Source organism: Astatotilapia calliptera, chromosome 18 (genome assembly GCF_964374335.1).
Source record: "Astatotilapia calliptera chromosome 18, fAstCal68.1, whole genome shotgun sequence".
Taxonomy (NCBI): domain Eukaryota; kingdom Metazoa; phylum Chordata; class Actinopteri; order Cichliformes; family Cichlidae; genus Astatotilapia; species Astatotilapia calliptera.
The window spans coordinates 1,117,409-1,132,843 of record NC_137439.1 but is presented as its reverse complement, the minus strand read 5'-3'; the positions used below and the strand labels follow the sequence as shown (position 1 = coordinate 1,132,843).

Below are 15,435 nucleotides of genomic sequence, written 5' to 3'. Positions count from 1 at the left end.
ATCAGAAGCTTTCCCACCTGGCTTTACAGTTTGTGTACCTGCAGCTTCATCTGTGCCTGTGAGCGTGTTTTCCAAAGCTGGGGAAACGGTGTAAAAAAAAAACACAATAGACTGAATGCAAAAACTTATTTTTCTGAATAAAAGGGAAACTCAACAGTGATTTTTCACAAAGTGATTTTTCATGTATTTCCAGTAGCACACTTAAAACATGTCAGAGGACATAATAAACAGAGCAAATTGATATGAATGATATCACTTTGCAGGATTTCCTGTCAACATGGCCACAGCGCTCATTCTGGGTGCACATGCTCTGCGCTGAATCTGCATAATGACGGGGGACGGAGTGCAGCGGGACTTTGCAGGGTCCATACTTTAAGTCCTGGTGATTTGGTGGAATGATGCTTCTCATCTTATCTGCTGTGTCACTTTAGTGACTGAGCCTGAGCCGTGATGTTTATCCGGCTGACTTCAGGTTGTAAATATGAAAAGAGCTGATGACAAACAGCGTTTCGCATTCGTGACATTGTGATTGGGAGCTAAAGGTTTGAACCTGAGAAATAACGTTTAAAATGTATAATTGGTGGGACTCTTGTTTTTAATGTGAGTGATATTCAGAACATGACGTGATCGAAATAACTTGTTTTTCAGACGGAGACGTAGAAGGAGGAAAGAAAAGTAACTGTGCTCCTCTGGCGGAGCGGCACCGTGCGGCACCAGGCGGAAGTAAACCAGGAAAAGCGGAAGTGCCGTTAGCTTTATTGACTGAGCAGGAAGTGTGTTGTTGTTGTGTGAGCTGAGTGTGTGAGCTGCGGCAGCAACGATGCCTTCAGTTCAGTATCTGAGAGAGTTCATCAACGAGCGACTAACTGCTGCTGCTGAACAAATATTCTTGGAGTTTGAAAAAACGATCGTCCAGTACGAGGAAGAGATCGACCGTCAGCGCAGACTGCTGGATATCACCTGGAAACCCCAAATCAAGCTGCACAGGACAGGTGAGTGTCCCTCTGAGGGAGGATCCTGATCACAGCTCTGCGGGACGTTTCTGATTGTGAGGACTTTTTGGAGATGTGAGCTAACAAAGAGCAAACAGAGGACAGGACTGCGCTGCGCTGCATTCAAACAGCAGCTGGTGGATTTGAGCTTTTCTCTGACCTGGATCACTCAATCAGTTCCTTTATGTTTGCTGTCAAAGTTGGAAAACATCAAAAGTCGAGCTTCAGAGCACATTATTTATTCCAGATGGAGTTTATACATATAAATATAACGTTTATATAAATGTATGTTTCCTGTTGCACTTGTGAAAGTTGCAAACAAATGTTGGAAACATGAAGTCGCTGTGCAATAATAAAATATCTAATGTGACTGATCTGCAGGCTGTTGCTCGTCCTCAGCGCTGTGATCTGCTGCTGTGCTGAGGACTGTTTGAAACCAGTTCCACTTTATCTTCATCTAAACACACCTGTTCTGTCTGTGTGTGAATCAGCAGCTGTTTGTGGTGCTGGAGGGGTTTGTGTAGCTGTACCAGGCCCTATCCTGGAGCCGGGCCTGGAGTGAGTGTCTGGGGGCCACAGCCCATAAAAAGCTGCGCGAGGGGCTTTAGGGGTTCAGTTCTTTGTGCCTCGAGCAGTTTCCTCTCTGACCAGTCTGGCCACAGAGGTGAGGAAAGCCACTTCTCTGGTGGACGAGCGATACCAGCAGGATGTAGTCGGGCTTGCCAAAACGCACAGCTCGTGTTATAAAACGAAGCTGCTGGAGACGGCTGCACTCTGGCCTGGATTTGCCTTCTGTGGCACTCGTATCCCCTCTGTGGGTGTTTCCACACAGGACTACTTTCCTGTGCCTCTGGGTCGGGGAACAGGTCCCGACTGTTGCTTGGATTTGTGCACTGCATACAGAGCACCCAGCATGTTTCAGTCCTTTACTGTACCCTTTAAAACCCAACAGTTAATGCCTGACATTGGTTGACAAGCTGGCTGAAACAGAGATGGAAAAAGTATGAAAAAACAGAAGATCGTAGCTGATGAGCCCAGGTAGCAGAAAGAAGCTGCCTCTAACCGTGTTTATGTCTCACACACTCAACCAAACAACAAGTGCAAAATTAAACAAAAAGTATGTTAAAAATTAAAACGTCTCTTCCAGCGAACATTAAAAAATCTCTGATGTAAAGTCTTTTGTGTGATTTGGCGCATTTCAAATAACTAAATGATTGAATAATTGAAAGAGCATCTGTATTAAAACTGAAACAACAGACGGTCAAATATAACCTCCAAACAAAATGTATAAATTCTAAATGGGTGAATCAGTCTGTTCATGATCGCTCCGCCCATCAAAAAGTCACCTGTGCGAGTATATCACCTATGATTGGTCATTGGACTGACAACTGTCCTGGAAATATTTTCACATATCCCCGAACCTGAATACACGGCCGGGTAGGATGGATGAGAGTCGCCCCTCAGGGGGATTACACGTCTCAGTTCTTTGTTTTGGACTGGGAGAAGGCAGCAAGCCCTCGGGTGTCCTGTGGGGAGTGTTTTGGGAGTCTGGGATGGACAGTTTGGTCCTTGTGTGAATGCAGGTAGAGCTTGGTTCACACTGTAGTCAGAAAGCAGACCCGCTGCCTCTGCTCAGAACTTTTATGGACACAACTTCAGCTGCAGCCAGAAGGCTGCATTAGACGGTGACTTTTAGCTTGCAGTGGGGTTGTTCACAGCTGAGTGGGAAGCAGCAGGAAAAAGATCTGAGCTCAGTCAACAAGGGGAGGAGCGACCCCTCCAGGTCAGGGAGTTCAAGTTCCTGCCAAGCTGAGGTCTGTCAGTGTTTATCTTAACGCCTTGTGCACGAGTTAGGGAACGGAGCAGGAGAGTGACAGATCTGCAGCGATGCAGATGTTGTACTGTCTGCCTGTGGTGCTGAGTGTGAAAGCAGAACAGCAAAGAACAGCCGGTCAGTCGCTCCTGTGTCTGATAACGAGCTGGTCCGCCCGGTGGCAGGTCAAACAGTCACACACAAGCACGTTGTTTGCACGGAAGCACCTCATTCTAAAGGGAACCTCGGGGGGACGGGGAGCACCAAGAAAGCATTCTTAACAACAAACGTAATCGGACACCAAATCGTCCGACCCGGCTGAACATTTTACAGACGCTAAGGAAGCCAAAGTGGCTCAGAGTCGATTTCCTGTTGTCTGGTGTTGCAAACATGCAGCAACATGATGGAAACACGCGACATTTGTGTTGTTCAAGATGCTTTTGTTTGTTGAAGGAAAATATGTCAGCAGCTCATTTTCAGCTAGATTTTTGCGCCTCCGTCAGATCCTCTAACTTAGTGCAGTTTGGGGGAAATTGTTGAATAAATATTTGTTTGCCTTGAAAAGTTTTGTTTGTATATGAACTCATCAAAGTAGAATGCAGTCGGTGCTTCTGCAGTGGTAATCGGTGCCGCCTGAGGCGTCTGTCATGTTCACACTGCTGGCTCAGCTGAATTTCTCTGACAACTTTTTGTTTGTGTGTCTCCATTTGTGCCTTCAGACCTCCAACAGCAACATGTCTGTGAGGAGGAGGAGGTTCAGCAGAGGAGCCGAACACAGTCTCTACAGATTAAAGAGGAACAGGAGGAGCTGTGCATCAGTCAGGACGGGGAGCAGCGTGCACTGAAGGAGGAGACTGATACCTTTATGGTGACTGTAACCTATGACGACAGCGATCTCAGTGAACCTGACCTGGACAGCGACCAGCTCGGCTCTCGCAGCTCTCTTCTCTACGAAAGCCGAGATCAGGAAGGAAGCGAGAGTTTCGATTCTACTTCAACTGCCACTAGAAACATAAGTCAGAGTAGCAACGCAGAAATCTTTCCCACATCAGAGAGTCAGTGTAACACCGACATAGTCCCCAAATCTCTAAAATGCAATGTTTGTGGAAAGGTCTTTAAGCCTTTTAGTGACCCGTTAGCATTTAAGAGACACATGGCAGTCCACTCGGGCGAAAAGCCGTACTCCTGCAAAACGTGTGGGAAAAGTTTCACTAAAAATAGTACTTTACTGGGCCACATGAGAGTTCACACAGGGGAGAAGCTGTATTCTTGTGAAACGTGTGGGAACAGTTTTACTCGAAAAGGTAGTCTGCTGGTGCACATGAGAATCCACTCGGGCGAGAAGCCGTACGTTTGTAACGCCTGCGGCGAACGCTTTTGTTATTTGTCGGCGCTTAAAAAGCACAAGGCGGTGCACACGGGCGAGAAGCCGTATTCCTGCGAAACGTGTGGGAAAGGTTTTACGGAGCGCGGCAGTTTGTTGGTCCACATGAGAATCCACTCGGGCGAGAGACCGTATACTTGTAAAACCTGCGGGAAAAGTTTCACTAAAAAATGTACTCTGTTGGTGCACATGAGAATTCACACCGGCGAGAAGCCGTACTTGTGTAAAATCTGCGGGATGAGTTTCAGTAAAAATGGTGGTTTGTTGGTGCACATGAAAACTCACACAGCTGAGACGCTGAAGTCGGACATTTCTGTGGGCAAAGACTCTCTGTGAGGTCGGCTTCCTGTCACCTTCTCGCCGTTGTTTTCTCTGTTCGTACCGGTGACCACGCTAATGTATCTATTTAAAGATACGTGGGCAACCAGCTAGGAGGCGCACTTTCCAGCTTTAACACAGACTCTAGACGCTGACCTGTGTTTGTTTCAGAAATGAGAAGATATGAAATCGAGAGAGGCAGCAGGAGTTTGTTTCTTTTTGTCAGCATGAAGAGAAAGATGTGTACTCGTTACCAGCACTGAATCAGATGTAGCTGTGATGAGGGCTGTGCGGTATGACCAGAATCTCCTGATAGAAGACGTTTCTCATCCTGATAACCATAAATATCACAAAATAGAGCTTTTTCTGTAAACTCTGTGAATCTCGGGCAACTCGACCTGTGGGAAGCGTTTCCAGCTGGACGTCGAGTGTTTTAACCGTGTTAGATAGAAGTTGTTTCTTTGCGTATTTATTAGACGGCGTGCTGCGGGGAGGAGCCTGTTCTGATCTCTGAGTCTAAGGCTACGTCCACACGTACCCGGGTATTTTTGAAAATGTAAACGGCGTTTTTGGTCACTGAAAACGGAGATTTTTAAAAACTCCGGCCAGGGTGGATATTTTTGAAAACTCAGTTGTTGCATTTACGTGTGGACGAGAAAAACGGAGAAAACGCAGCGTCAAAGGTGTGCGTCTTTTTTGACGTCACACTGTGCGCCACGTTATTGTTTCGGTGGAATGAATTTCAACAATACTGTTGCTGTTAATTTTACTCTCTGCAGTGTTTAAATGCTCACATATACACACAGTTACTGTCCCTCCACACATACGACTCGGTTCTGCTTCTATGCCCCATCTTTGTTTACTTTTTCCCACCGAGGCTTCTAGACTTCTGATTGGCCAACATTTCTACACGGTTAGGAATCTAGCGCCACCTGCTGCTTTGGCATGTTCATAGCAGCGTTTTCCTTCATTTCTGCCTTTATGTGTGGACGGGATTATTTTTTAAGGCAGCACGGTGGCACGGTGGTTAGCACTGTTGCCGCACAGCAAGAAGGTCCTGAGTTCAATTCCAACATCAGGCCGGGGTCTTTCTGTGTGGAGTTTGCATGTTCTCCCCGTGTTTGCGTGGGTTCTCTCCGGGTACTCTGGCTTCCTCCCACCGTCCAAAGACATGCAGCTTGTGGGGATAGGTTAATTGGATAATCCAAATTGTCACTAGGTGTGAATGTGAGTGTGAATGGTTGTCTGTCCCTATGTGTTGGCCCTGCGACAGACTGGCGACCTGTCCAGGGTGTACCCCGCCTCTCGCCCTATGACAGCTGGGATAGGCTCCAGCGCCCCCCGCGACCCTGAAAAGGACAAGCGGAAGCGAATGGATGGATGGATGAAAACGGAAACTCTCCGTTTTCAAAAATACCCGTGTACGTGTGGACGTAGCCTAAGGTTCATTGTGAACACCCGACGGCTCGTTTTTGCTTCTCGTCCGTAAACTCTGTCCACACTCTGTCACCTGATTCTTGTGTGGCTGGTTGAAGAGGTTTGCTGTGTTTGAGTCTGAGCTCTGCACCATAATTTGCGTAGTCAGATGTTTCATAACCAAACCATGTCCGTGTTACAGAGGCGGCCCAAGGTTTAGGACTAAGGTCCTGGATTTGATTGGACTGGTCCGTCAGTTTGAGCTACCTGGTTCTGCCTCGTCTTCTCTGGTCATGCTGGGATTCTCTGTGCATCCACGTGGTGGCCAAACCATGAAAACGTATCACCATAAACAGTGGATTTTACTGCAGTATTATGAATATACAAACAAACGATAGCGTATAAAATAACATTTCAACGTCCGATATATTTCGTCATATTGCACAGCCCTAACTATGATGCAGGCTGTGCCATCTTGTTTTTGCACATGGTTAAATGGAGTAACAGCAGGTGAATGATGTCAGGACAGCGTAAGATTGAAGTTGGCGTGTGTTCCCCACTTTAATCTACAAAACCCAGACTCACAGCTGAAGATCTGTTTTTGATACTTTACATTTCGGGGCAAGTCGTGCTGCCTGCGCAGCCACGAAGGGCTCGTTATTGCCCAGCTGCTCTCTCTGAAACAAGCACGCTGCATAGGTTAGATCACAGATTACAGCAGACCCCAGCCAAATGTAACATGACTGTTAGCATCACTTGTTTCATATACTGATAGTTCAGATTGTATTTATTAGAGAAACAGCCGCGGTGCTGTCAGCGCGCCTGCACAGACACTACGTACTGTAAATATTTCAAACCACAGACGAAGTCTCCACGTTTCGTTTTGTCTGCTCAGCAGTAGCTGTGTCTCACACACGTGTGCTACACTCTTCATGTTTGCGTTTGTTGTGAGTCGCTGTGCGTCAGTGGACACGACTGTATTTATTCATTAGTTTGCTATAAAGGCTGTCCCTGACCCTGCCTGCTTTCTGCACAGATGTAATTTATATAATATCCGTACGATAAAGCTGTAAGTGTTTCCTGCTTGTGTGTTTCTGTGGTGTCCTCACTGCTACATTAATGTCTAATCGTGCAAATCTAAAAACCGGACAGGTGGAGAAGCAGCGCGTCAGCTGGTTTCCTTGCTGACCGCAGGCACACAGACGTGAGGTCTTCCATCAGTCCGTGTCACGTTCTCATGTTTGACTGAAGTCTGTGTTATTGTCTCGGTTATTTGTGGATTGAGCGCCAAAGCTGAGGAGCCCTCTCGAGCTCCCTGGCTTCTGTTTGAAGGACGTCTTGTGTTCACACTACATCTTCAGAGGTGACACTAACGAGATGAAGACCGTGTTCAACACGCTGTTGTAAAAAGCTCTTCAGAAATAAACATTGTTTTGGCCTAAAGTGTTGATAACTCGAGTAACCATCAGGATGTGGAGCTGAAGACACAACAGACCTCACAGTGTAGCAGGTTTGTGTGCTGCCTGTTAAGGCTCCTACAGGCTTCGCAGGCTTTGTCCTGCTGCATTAAATGTTTGTAGACTTGTGATCTGCATCCTCAGAGGTAAACTCAAAGTACAGGCATGAAAAATGTTTTTGTGCGATGATTTGAAGCAGCTCTGCTCTTCTGGCTGCTGCTGTCTCAGGTGGACTCGTCACAGCTGTGCCAGACGAGTGAAGAGAAACTAGACTCTACCTGACAGACCAGAGAGGTTTACCAGTGTGTGGCTCCCTCTAGTGGATGTTGTGGAGTATTCTGTTGTCTTTGCTCCAAAGGTTTTTGTACAGAGTTTTGCTGTTTCCTGTCACTGTGGGCCTCACAGCACAGTAGTACACAGCAGAGTCAGACAGCTGAAGCTTCTGGATCTTCAGAGGAGCCGACTTTTCTGTTTTCTTGGCCTCAGCATCAAATCTGTCTTTTGGAAACTCCTGATCATTATCTTCTGTTCCTGAAGTGCCACGCAGTAAAACATACTTTGGAAAGTTGTTTATTTCTTGTTTGTACCAGAACAAATACGGATATGGATCAGATGTTTCATATCTACATCCAAGTGTAACTGTGTCTCCTTCAGCAGCAATGACATCTCCTTGATCCTGGATCACTTTGTCTTCTCCTTTACACTCTGAGGAAGAACAGAACATGCAGAGGAAGAGATGGATCAATAAACATGATTAAAAACTCACCATTAATCAGACTCACACATTTATTTAAGCAGAGGAAACATGTTGATGTTTGTATCTCACCAAAGAAAAGAGCAGCAAGAATAATCCACAGCCAATGTTCCATCTGTACAACAAGGTTCAAATCAACAGGAGAAACTAGCTGATGTTCAACATTCAGTCTGAGAATTGTTCTCTTCACAGCAGCACTTATTATTGACACAATGGTTGAACACAGTGCAGAAGGAGAGCCCCGCCTACTGGATGATGTCGCCCTCTGTCTCCTCTTTGAGTCTCACTTCTCTCACTTCCTCTTCCTCCTGGTTCACAGACTGTTAGCAGCATTTGAATCACTGTGAGGAGGGAGGATGGAGCACTTTGCACTGTGTGCAAACACAACGTGAAAGCACAAATGTTCTCCATCACTGATGCTTCTCATGCTTAAAGTGAGACTCAGGGTCAGATATTTTTTTTAGATCATTTGAGGTTTAAGCGTGACATCCTCAGAAGGCTCCAGAACATGTGACTTGTCATGTTTTACAGTTGTTTTTGTCAAAGCAAAGAAAATGTAGTTTTGCACGTTTTTACAGCACGAATTCAAAGCAACATAAACATTGAGAAATATCATTTTTAAGACCAGGAGCACCAAAAACATCACAACAGATTCAAAGTAGTTGATCTTTCATGTGAGCTCAAACTTAAAGAGTATTCTGAAGTTTAGGTTGAAAATGAATTCATGATGGTCAAGTTAGTGTTTGATGTGTAGAATAAATATTCCTTCCTACTGGAAATTGTTTTGTAATATCTGGAGACATTTAAAAGATGTGGAAGCAAACGTCACTGAACGAACGTGCAGGAATGCCTCCACAGATCAGAGGAGAGCAGGTGGTCTCCAGGGTCATGGACACTTTGAACCACTCTGGGGAAACAGGATGGATATAAAGCTTTGTGTGGACTGTGACTCAGACGGTGTCAGAGCAGCTTAACCCTTGTATGGTGTTCGGGTCTGTGAGACCCGTTTTCAGTTTTTTTCAAAAGAAAAATTAAAGAATTAATTGTTTTTTCAACCTGAAATTCATTGGCTTTGGCTTATTTTCTGTGAAGAACATAAATCCGAACTAATTTTCAATGACCTCATACTGTACCTCCCCCCACGCATTTACATTACATAGAAGGTGTTCGGGTCCACTGGACCCAGGTCTAGTAAAAGTGTTGAAAGTGTAGGTCCTGTGTTCCCACACTCTGTCCTCCTCCTCTCTGGTGCTGCTGATAGTGTTTTCTTCCCCTCCTGCTCCGCACAAAGTTGCAACATTGTTGAAAATTCAACTATCAACACCGTCTGCTCTGACATCTCACACATTTTACCCTCTTTCTTGAGGGATCCAAATTTTATTTTCTCATACCCTGTCCCACCTGCAAATTAGGGGCATAATACTATAAATAAGACTTTGCCAGTGTGGTTCTTAATCACAACTGATCAAGATGGCAAAAGATTATCTGCTGCGAGGGCCATCTGATTGATTTTGGAAGAGAGAGGAGCTTCGGATGATGATGTTGACAAAGAGGTTTCAGAATATTTCACATTTCTGAAAATTCAGAGTCTGACAGTGACTTTGAAGAAGAGGATGAGGTTGAGCATCATTTAGTAACAAAATGAAGACGAGTACCCCGTCTGCAGCCAGCTCCAGGACCAGAACAAGCCCACCAGACAGCAAGTGAAGAAATAAGGATGTCAATAACTGGTGACATTGAATGGTCTTCTTGCCCAAGAAATGAGCCACCCTGCAGAGCTGTTACTGTGATAAGCCAGGGCCAACACGGCTGACAGTTACTCATGTGCAGGACATGAAGTCTTCATTTGAGCTTTTCATCCCAGATTCCATCCAGAAAATTATTCTGGATTGCAGTAATCTAGAAGGTGTGTTTTTGGAGAGAGGTGGAAGGAGATGGACCAAATTCATCTAAGAACCCCAAAGGCCTACTTTGGGGTTCTTATCCTTGCAGGAGTTTTAAGGTCCAAAGGGGAATCGACAGAATCCTGTGGGATGCAGAAACTGGCAAGAACCTTTCCGTGCATCAGTGTCTCTGGAAAACTTCCACAAAATTTCCAGGATTATTCGTTTTGATAACCGAGACAACAGACCAGCTCAACGGCAGAGAGACAAGCTAGCTGCCATCAGGACAGTGTGGGATAAGTGTGTGCACCACCTCCCCCTGTTTTACAACCCTGGGCCTAATGTCACCATTGATGAGCAGCTGATCCCATTTAGTTGTGAAACATATTGCTTCACGTGTAAATGTGTTGTGTCTTTCCGCTCACTCCACTTGATTATAACTGATTTATTTTTTTATAACATTTTATTTAAAAAAAAACCAAAACAAAAAAAAACCCGAGAAGCACATTAATTCATAAATGTGATCTAACAAAGGTAAAGGGAAAAAATTAACCATGTTTGCTGTTCATATGTCTTGTAATTGGGATGAAGTAAACATCTGTTGAGTAATTTAACATAAAATTGTTTGATAGTGTTAATTTGGAAAGCCAAAACTCTAGCGGGTCCACCAGACCCATGAACACTGGCTGAGTAACAAAAATATGAACACCACACAAGGGTTAAACATCAGTGAACAGCAGCTTTACCAGGAATACGTCCTGATGCCACAGTGTTGGAAAAGAAGGAGAGCTTTTACTTTAAACTGTACATAAAGGCATGCAGATCAGTCAAACTGGGGTTGTGTTCATTGTTCCTGAGGTTCATGTTAACATACAGGGAAGGATCAAGGGTGGATGATCATTATACACCAGAGAAACTCACAAGACTGTTACCTGTTCAATATACTGCAGATACAAGTCAGCAGACGTCCTGACAGAGAGCCAACAAACACAACAATCATTCTGTAAATAAGGAATGAAGCAGTAGATCAGCCTGCAAAGCAAGCTCCACAAAGCTGCCCCTCTAATCAGCTTCAGACACACAGAAACACAAAGGATGATGAAGCAGAAACGATGCAAAAGCAGTGGGTGGAGGAAAAGGAAGGATGACGGTGTTACAGGACAGAGGAAAGCAGGAGAGATGAGTCATCAGCACTTTGGACGCTCTGGTTTAAACAGCAGGAAACTGTGACAGCTGTGAGGAAACAGCTTCTTTTTCTCAGTGACGCTGGTCCACACTCCACGCCAGCAGATGGCGCTAATGCACCATTTCCATGTTTTCCAGCCACCGGGACAGCTTCCCTGTGACACGAGGCGGAAGTGAAGAGGAAACGCTGCCAGTATTGTTCGCTTTCCTCCGGGAGCTTCAGCAGGAAGTCGGAGCTGTGGTGGTCTCTCCGCCGGATCTGTGAGCTGTCGGAGCCGCGATGTCGTCAGTTCGGTACCTGAGAGAGTTTATCAACGAGCGACTAACTGCTGCCGCCGAGGAAATCTTCCTGGAGTTTGAAAAAACCATCGTCCAGTACGAGGAAGTGATCGACCGGCAGCAGAGGCTGCTGAGCATCACCTGGAAACCCGAAACACAGCTGCACAAGACAGGTGAGCCTCAGCCTGACGCAGGGGAGGAGCTTTTGTTCCCACCTGAGCCAATCAGTGAATCAGAGCCAGAACACTTTATTAACCCAGCCTGATTTCTTATAGATGCTCAGCTATGATGTAAACACTGAAATGAGGTCCTCTGTTCAAGGTGCAGCATATGAAATGTTAAACAACACTGTTTACGATAAAAACGAGATATTAGAAGTGAAAAGGTGTCACAGCGAGCAGGCGTGAAGCCCACTCAGGTATTTCCTGTGGAATGAGGCTCCTGCTGTGCAGCACGTCGTGGAGAGGAGGTGCAGACAGCCGGGCTCCGCACCCACACCAGCCTCGCAGATCGGTGTGCTGAGTCTGTTAGTGTGTGCTGCACCGACCACCACACACTCACCTGAGCACTGAACTGCAGGCCACACGCTGTCACACAGATGGCCAACTGTTCATGTGAGCGGCGAGGCATCCACCCGCACCGCTGTCAGCTCACCACCCAGTAAAGCCAGCCCGGTGGTGCTGAAGGGACTGCAAGAGTTCAACATGATTCTCACGCAGCTCGTCAGCTGTCTGTGTTTTCAGCACAGATGTGAGGCGTGACCTTTGACCCTTTGCATGTTCAGACTCATCCTGAAGATGCACTAAAATACTCCACAGAGTGGGAGGGCAACATGTTCACTCTGTGGAGCCTCATTAGTGGTAAAAACAATATATTTGCTCTGAACTGTTTTTGTGGAATTCTCAGATTTCTTGTCTCTTTCTGTCCCTCCAGACGTCCCACAGCAGCCTGTCTGTAAGGAGGAGGAGGAGGTTCTCCCTGAGCAGCAGGAGAGGAGCTCCAGTCTGGACCAGGAGGAACCAGAACCTCCGCAGATTAAAGAGGAACCCGAGGAACTGTGCAGCAGTCAGGAGGGAGAGCCGCTGGTGCTGAAGGAGGAGATCGATACTTTTATGGTGACTGAAACTTATGAGGAAAGCGAGCACAGCGACTCAGAGCCGGACAGCGATCAGCTCCTCTCTCACAGCTCTGCCGAGAGAACCGAGATCCGAGACCAGGAAGGAGTCCGCAGCGCAGATCCAGGAGCGTCTAGAAGTCACAGCAGCAACGCAGGAGACTCTCCGGTGTCAGAGAGTCCGTGTAACGCCACCGCAGGGGAAAAGTCTTTAACGTGCGGCTTTTGTGGGAAAGCCTTCAAGAACAAGTACAAGATGATTGATCACCACAGAGTCCACACGGGTGAGAAGCCGTATTCTTGTGAAACGTGTGGGAGGAGTTTCACTCAGAGGGGAACGCTGACCGTCCACATGAGGACTCACACAGGCGAGAAGCCGTATTCCTGCAAAATATGTGGGAAAGGTTGCACGGTGAGGAGTAATCTGATGGTCCACATGAGAACGCACACAGGTGAGATGCCTTACCTGTGTAATACCTGCGGGGACAGGTTTTCAGACTTGTCGACATACAAAAGACACACGACCGTCCACACGGGAGAGACGCCGTATTCCTGCGAAACGTGTGGAAAGGCTTTTAACCGAGGCAGCAATCTGCTGCGCCACATGAGAACTCACACAGACGAGAGGCCTTATTCTTGTCAAACGTGCGGGAAAATGTTCACACGCAGTAATCATTTGTTGCGCCACATGAAAATTCACACGGGGGAGGAGTCCCAGTAGTGGTACTGTTAGTGGTGCTGGTCACAGGTACTTTAAAGCTGTCCTTATACACAAAAAGGAAAGAGACAAATGTAATCCTGTCACACCAGGATGCTCCAAGTATTATTCCTACAGTGTGTAAGAATGAAAACGTCCAGTTCGAACATATTCAGGAGTGACTGCAGCCTCCGAGTGACAGGTGGGAACCTGAAAGTGGGAATTCGGGATGCACAAACCCAACTAGTCAATAGTTTTTTATGGGATATCCATCATTTGGATCATTGTGTGTGCTGCAGGCTGCTCTCATATTATTCTCTACGACATCCTCACAAAGACCAAAGTCTGTGTTTGTATGTGTGAAACAGGAATAACACTTCCCAAGTCTGCGAGTCCGTCAGGGTCCGCTCGAGTCCCAGTGACTTAACCAATCACAGCAGATGGCCCCGCCCCTCCCTGAGCCTGGTTCTGCTGGAGGTTTCTTCCTGTTAAAAGGGAGTTTTTCCTTCCCACTGTCGCCAAAGTGCTGCTCACAGGGGGTCATATGATTGTTGGGTTTTTCTCTGTGTGTGTTATTGTAGGCTCTACAGTATAAAGCGCTCTGAGGCGACTGTTGTGATTTGGTGTTGTATAAATAAAACTGAATGAAATCATCAGGCGCTTTTCACGAGTTACTGTGGGGACATCCACGTCCCTGCTGGGTTTTTGAGATTAATCCCAGGCAGTTTCCAACCCACAGAAAGCTCTCCAGGATGGGGAGCAGCAAAAACGCATCATCAATGTCTCAATAAGTAACAAAGTCGTCAGATTAAATATAAAAGATAACGTTTATGTAGCCAGAACAAACCTTTGTTCTAAACCACAGAGCTCAGCTCACACAATGTTTCCCACAGTGAGAGGTCACATGATCAGGCATCGAAGCCTTCAGGGGCGGTTTGGTGTGATTTTAAGTGTAAATGAATTATAACCTGATTTTCCTCAGTACAGCTGAATATGTGGAGAAACAAACTGTAGGAGCTTTTTGTTTTTTAATAGATAGAAAAAGTTTTAAATATATGTTTGTTTGGGCTGTTTGATTGTTAGAGGGACGGATATTTAATCTCTTTGAGCTCATTTTTGTTCGTTTACACAAGTTTATTGTTAGATTTTCAGAATCCACCCAACAACAGAAGAAGCAGTGTTAGAGGTGGTGGCAAAAGCTGAAGGCAAAACATTCATATTAAAACAACTCATGATCATTGTGACAGTAATAAAGTGTAAAGTCTGGAGGTGGTGACTGTGTGCTTCAGACTCCCAGCCAGGACCCGGCTCCTCCCACGGCGGGACCTGGCTGGTGGTGTTTGCAGGGGTGGCTGGAGGCCTCTCTGAGGGGCCCACGCGAGGCCCAGCCTGCTCCGTGGGAACCTGTCAGAGCCGAGGAAAGCAGAGTTTGGTTCATCTTTCCTCTAGCTTTAATTCACAAGCTCACAGGTGTGGATGAAAGCAGTGACTGTGACTTACTGCATTTATAGCTGTGGAATACAGTCATTGATTTTATTGACTGTTGTTTATCTCATGCATGCATCAAATAAAGTATTTAATCTGTAAAACCGTCCTCTGTTTGACTTCTTTAAACTGCCAGTAGCTCGTCCTCAGTCATGGACAAATGCAGATCTGTGTCAGCTCCTTATTGGAAGCTTCTAAGCAGTTTTCTCTGAACACACATGAACATTGACTTGGCAGTAAAAGTTGACACAGCCTGAAACCTGTGCAGGACCAAAGCTGTGTGCCAGTGAGATCAGAGCTGCTGTCAGCCACAGTGGTGTATTTGGGGCTCGGCCTGTAGGGGGTGCTGGTGGTGACTCTTGTACCGTTGTGTGTAGTCACACCAGTATAATGTGACGGCCAACCTGGGCTTCCGTACTGGGTTGCCATGGCAGCTCTCACCAAGATGAAATGAACAAATAAACTGCACACACACGTTTTACTGCCCAGGCTGCAGCAGTGCCCTTTGACCTTTAGCTGCTCACGGTCCGTCCTTCACCTTTAAAGGCTCCCACAGACTCTGTGTCAGGATCCACACATGCAGCAAGCTCATCATCGTCTCAGAATACCATCACCACGGAGGAATCCACACAGGTGAGACGCTGTGTCGTCCTGTAAC

The 15,435-nt window shown here is 46.3% G+C and overlaps 2 protein-coding genes across 2 annotated transcripts; both read left to right on the top strand.

Moving 5' to 3' along the window:
• Window positions 1-329: 329 nt before the first annotated feature.
• Window positions 330-5,058, top strand: LOC113010724 (uncharacterized). The gene is made up of 3 exons (XM_080292400.1): window positions 330-542; window positions 649-992; window positions 3,525-5,058. Exons 2-3 carry the CDS (start codon window positions 821-823, stop codon window positions 4,523-4,525), a joined length of 1,173 nt encoding a protein of 390 aa, XP_080148526.1. The 5' UTR covers window positions 330-542; window positions 649-820; the 3' UTR covers window positions 4,526-5,058.
• Window positions 5,059-11,181: 6,123 nt separating this feature from the next.
• LOC145419340 (uncharacterized) lies at window positions 11,182-14,881 on the top strand. The gene is made up of 2 exons (XM_080292407.1): window positions 11,182-11,654; window positions 12,415-14,881. Exons 1-2 carry the CDS (start codon window positions 11,483-11,485, stop codon window positions 13,314-13,316), a joined length of 1,074 nt encoding a protein of 357 aa, XP_080148533.1. The 5' UTR covers window positions 11,182-11,482; the 3' UTR covers window positions 13,317-14,881.
• Window positions 14,882-15,435: the final 554 nt, after the last annotated feature.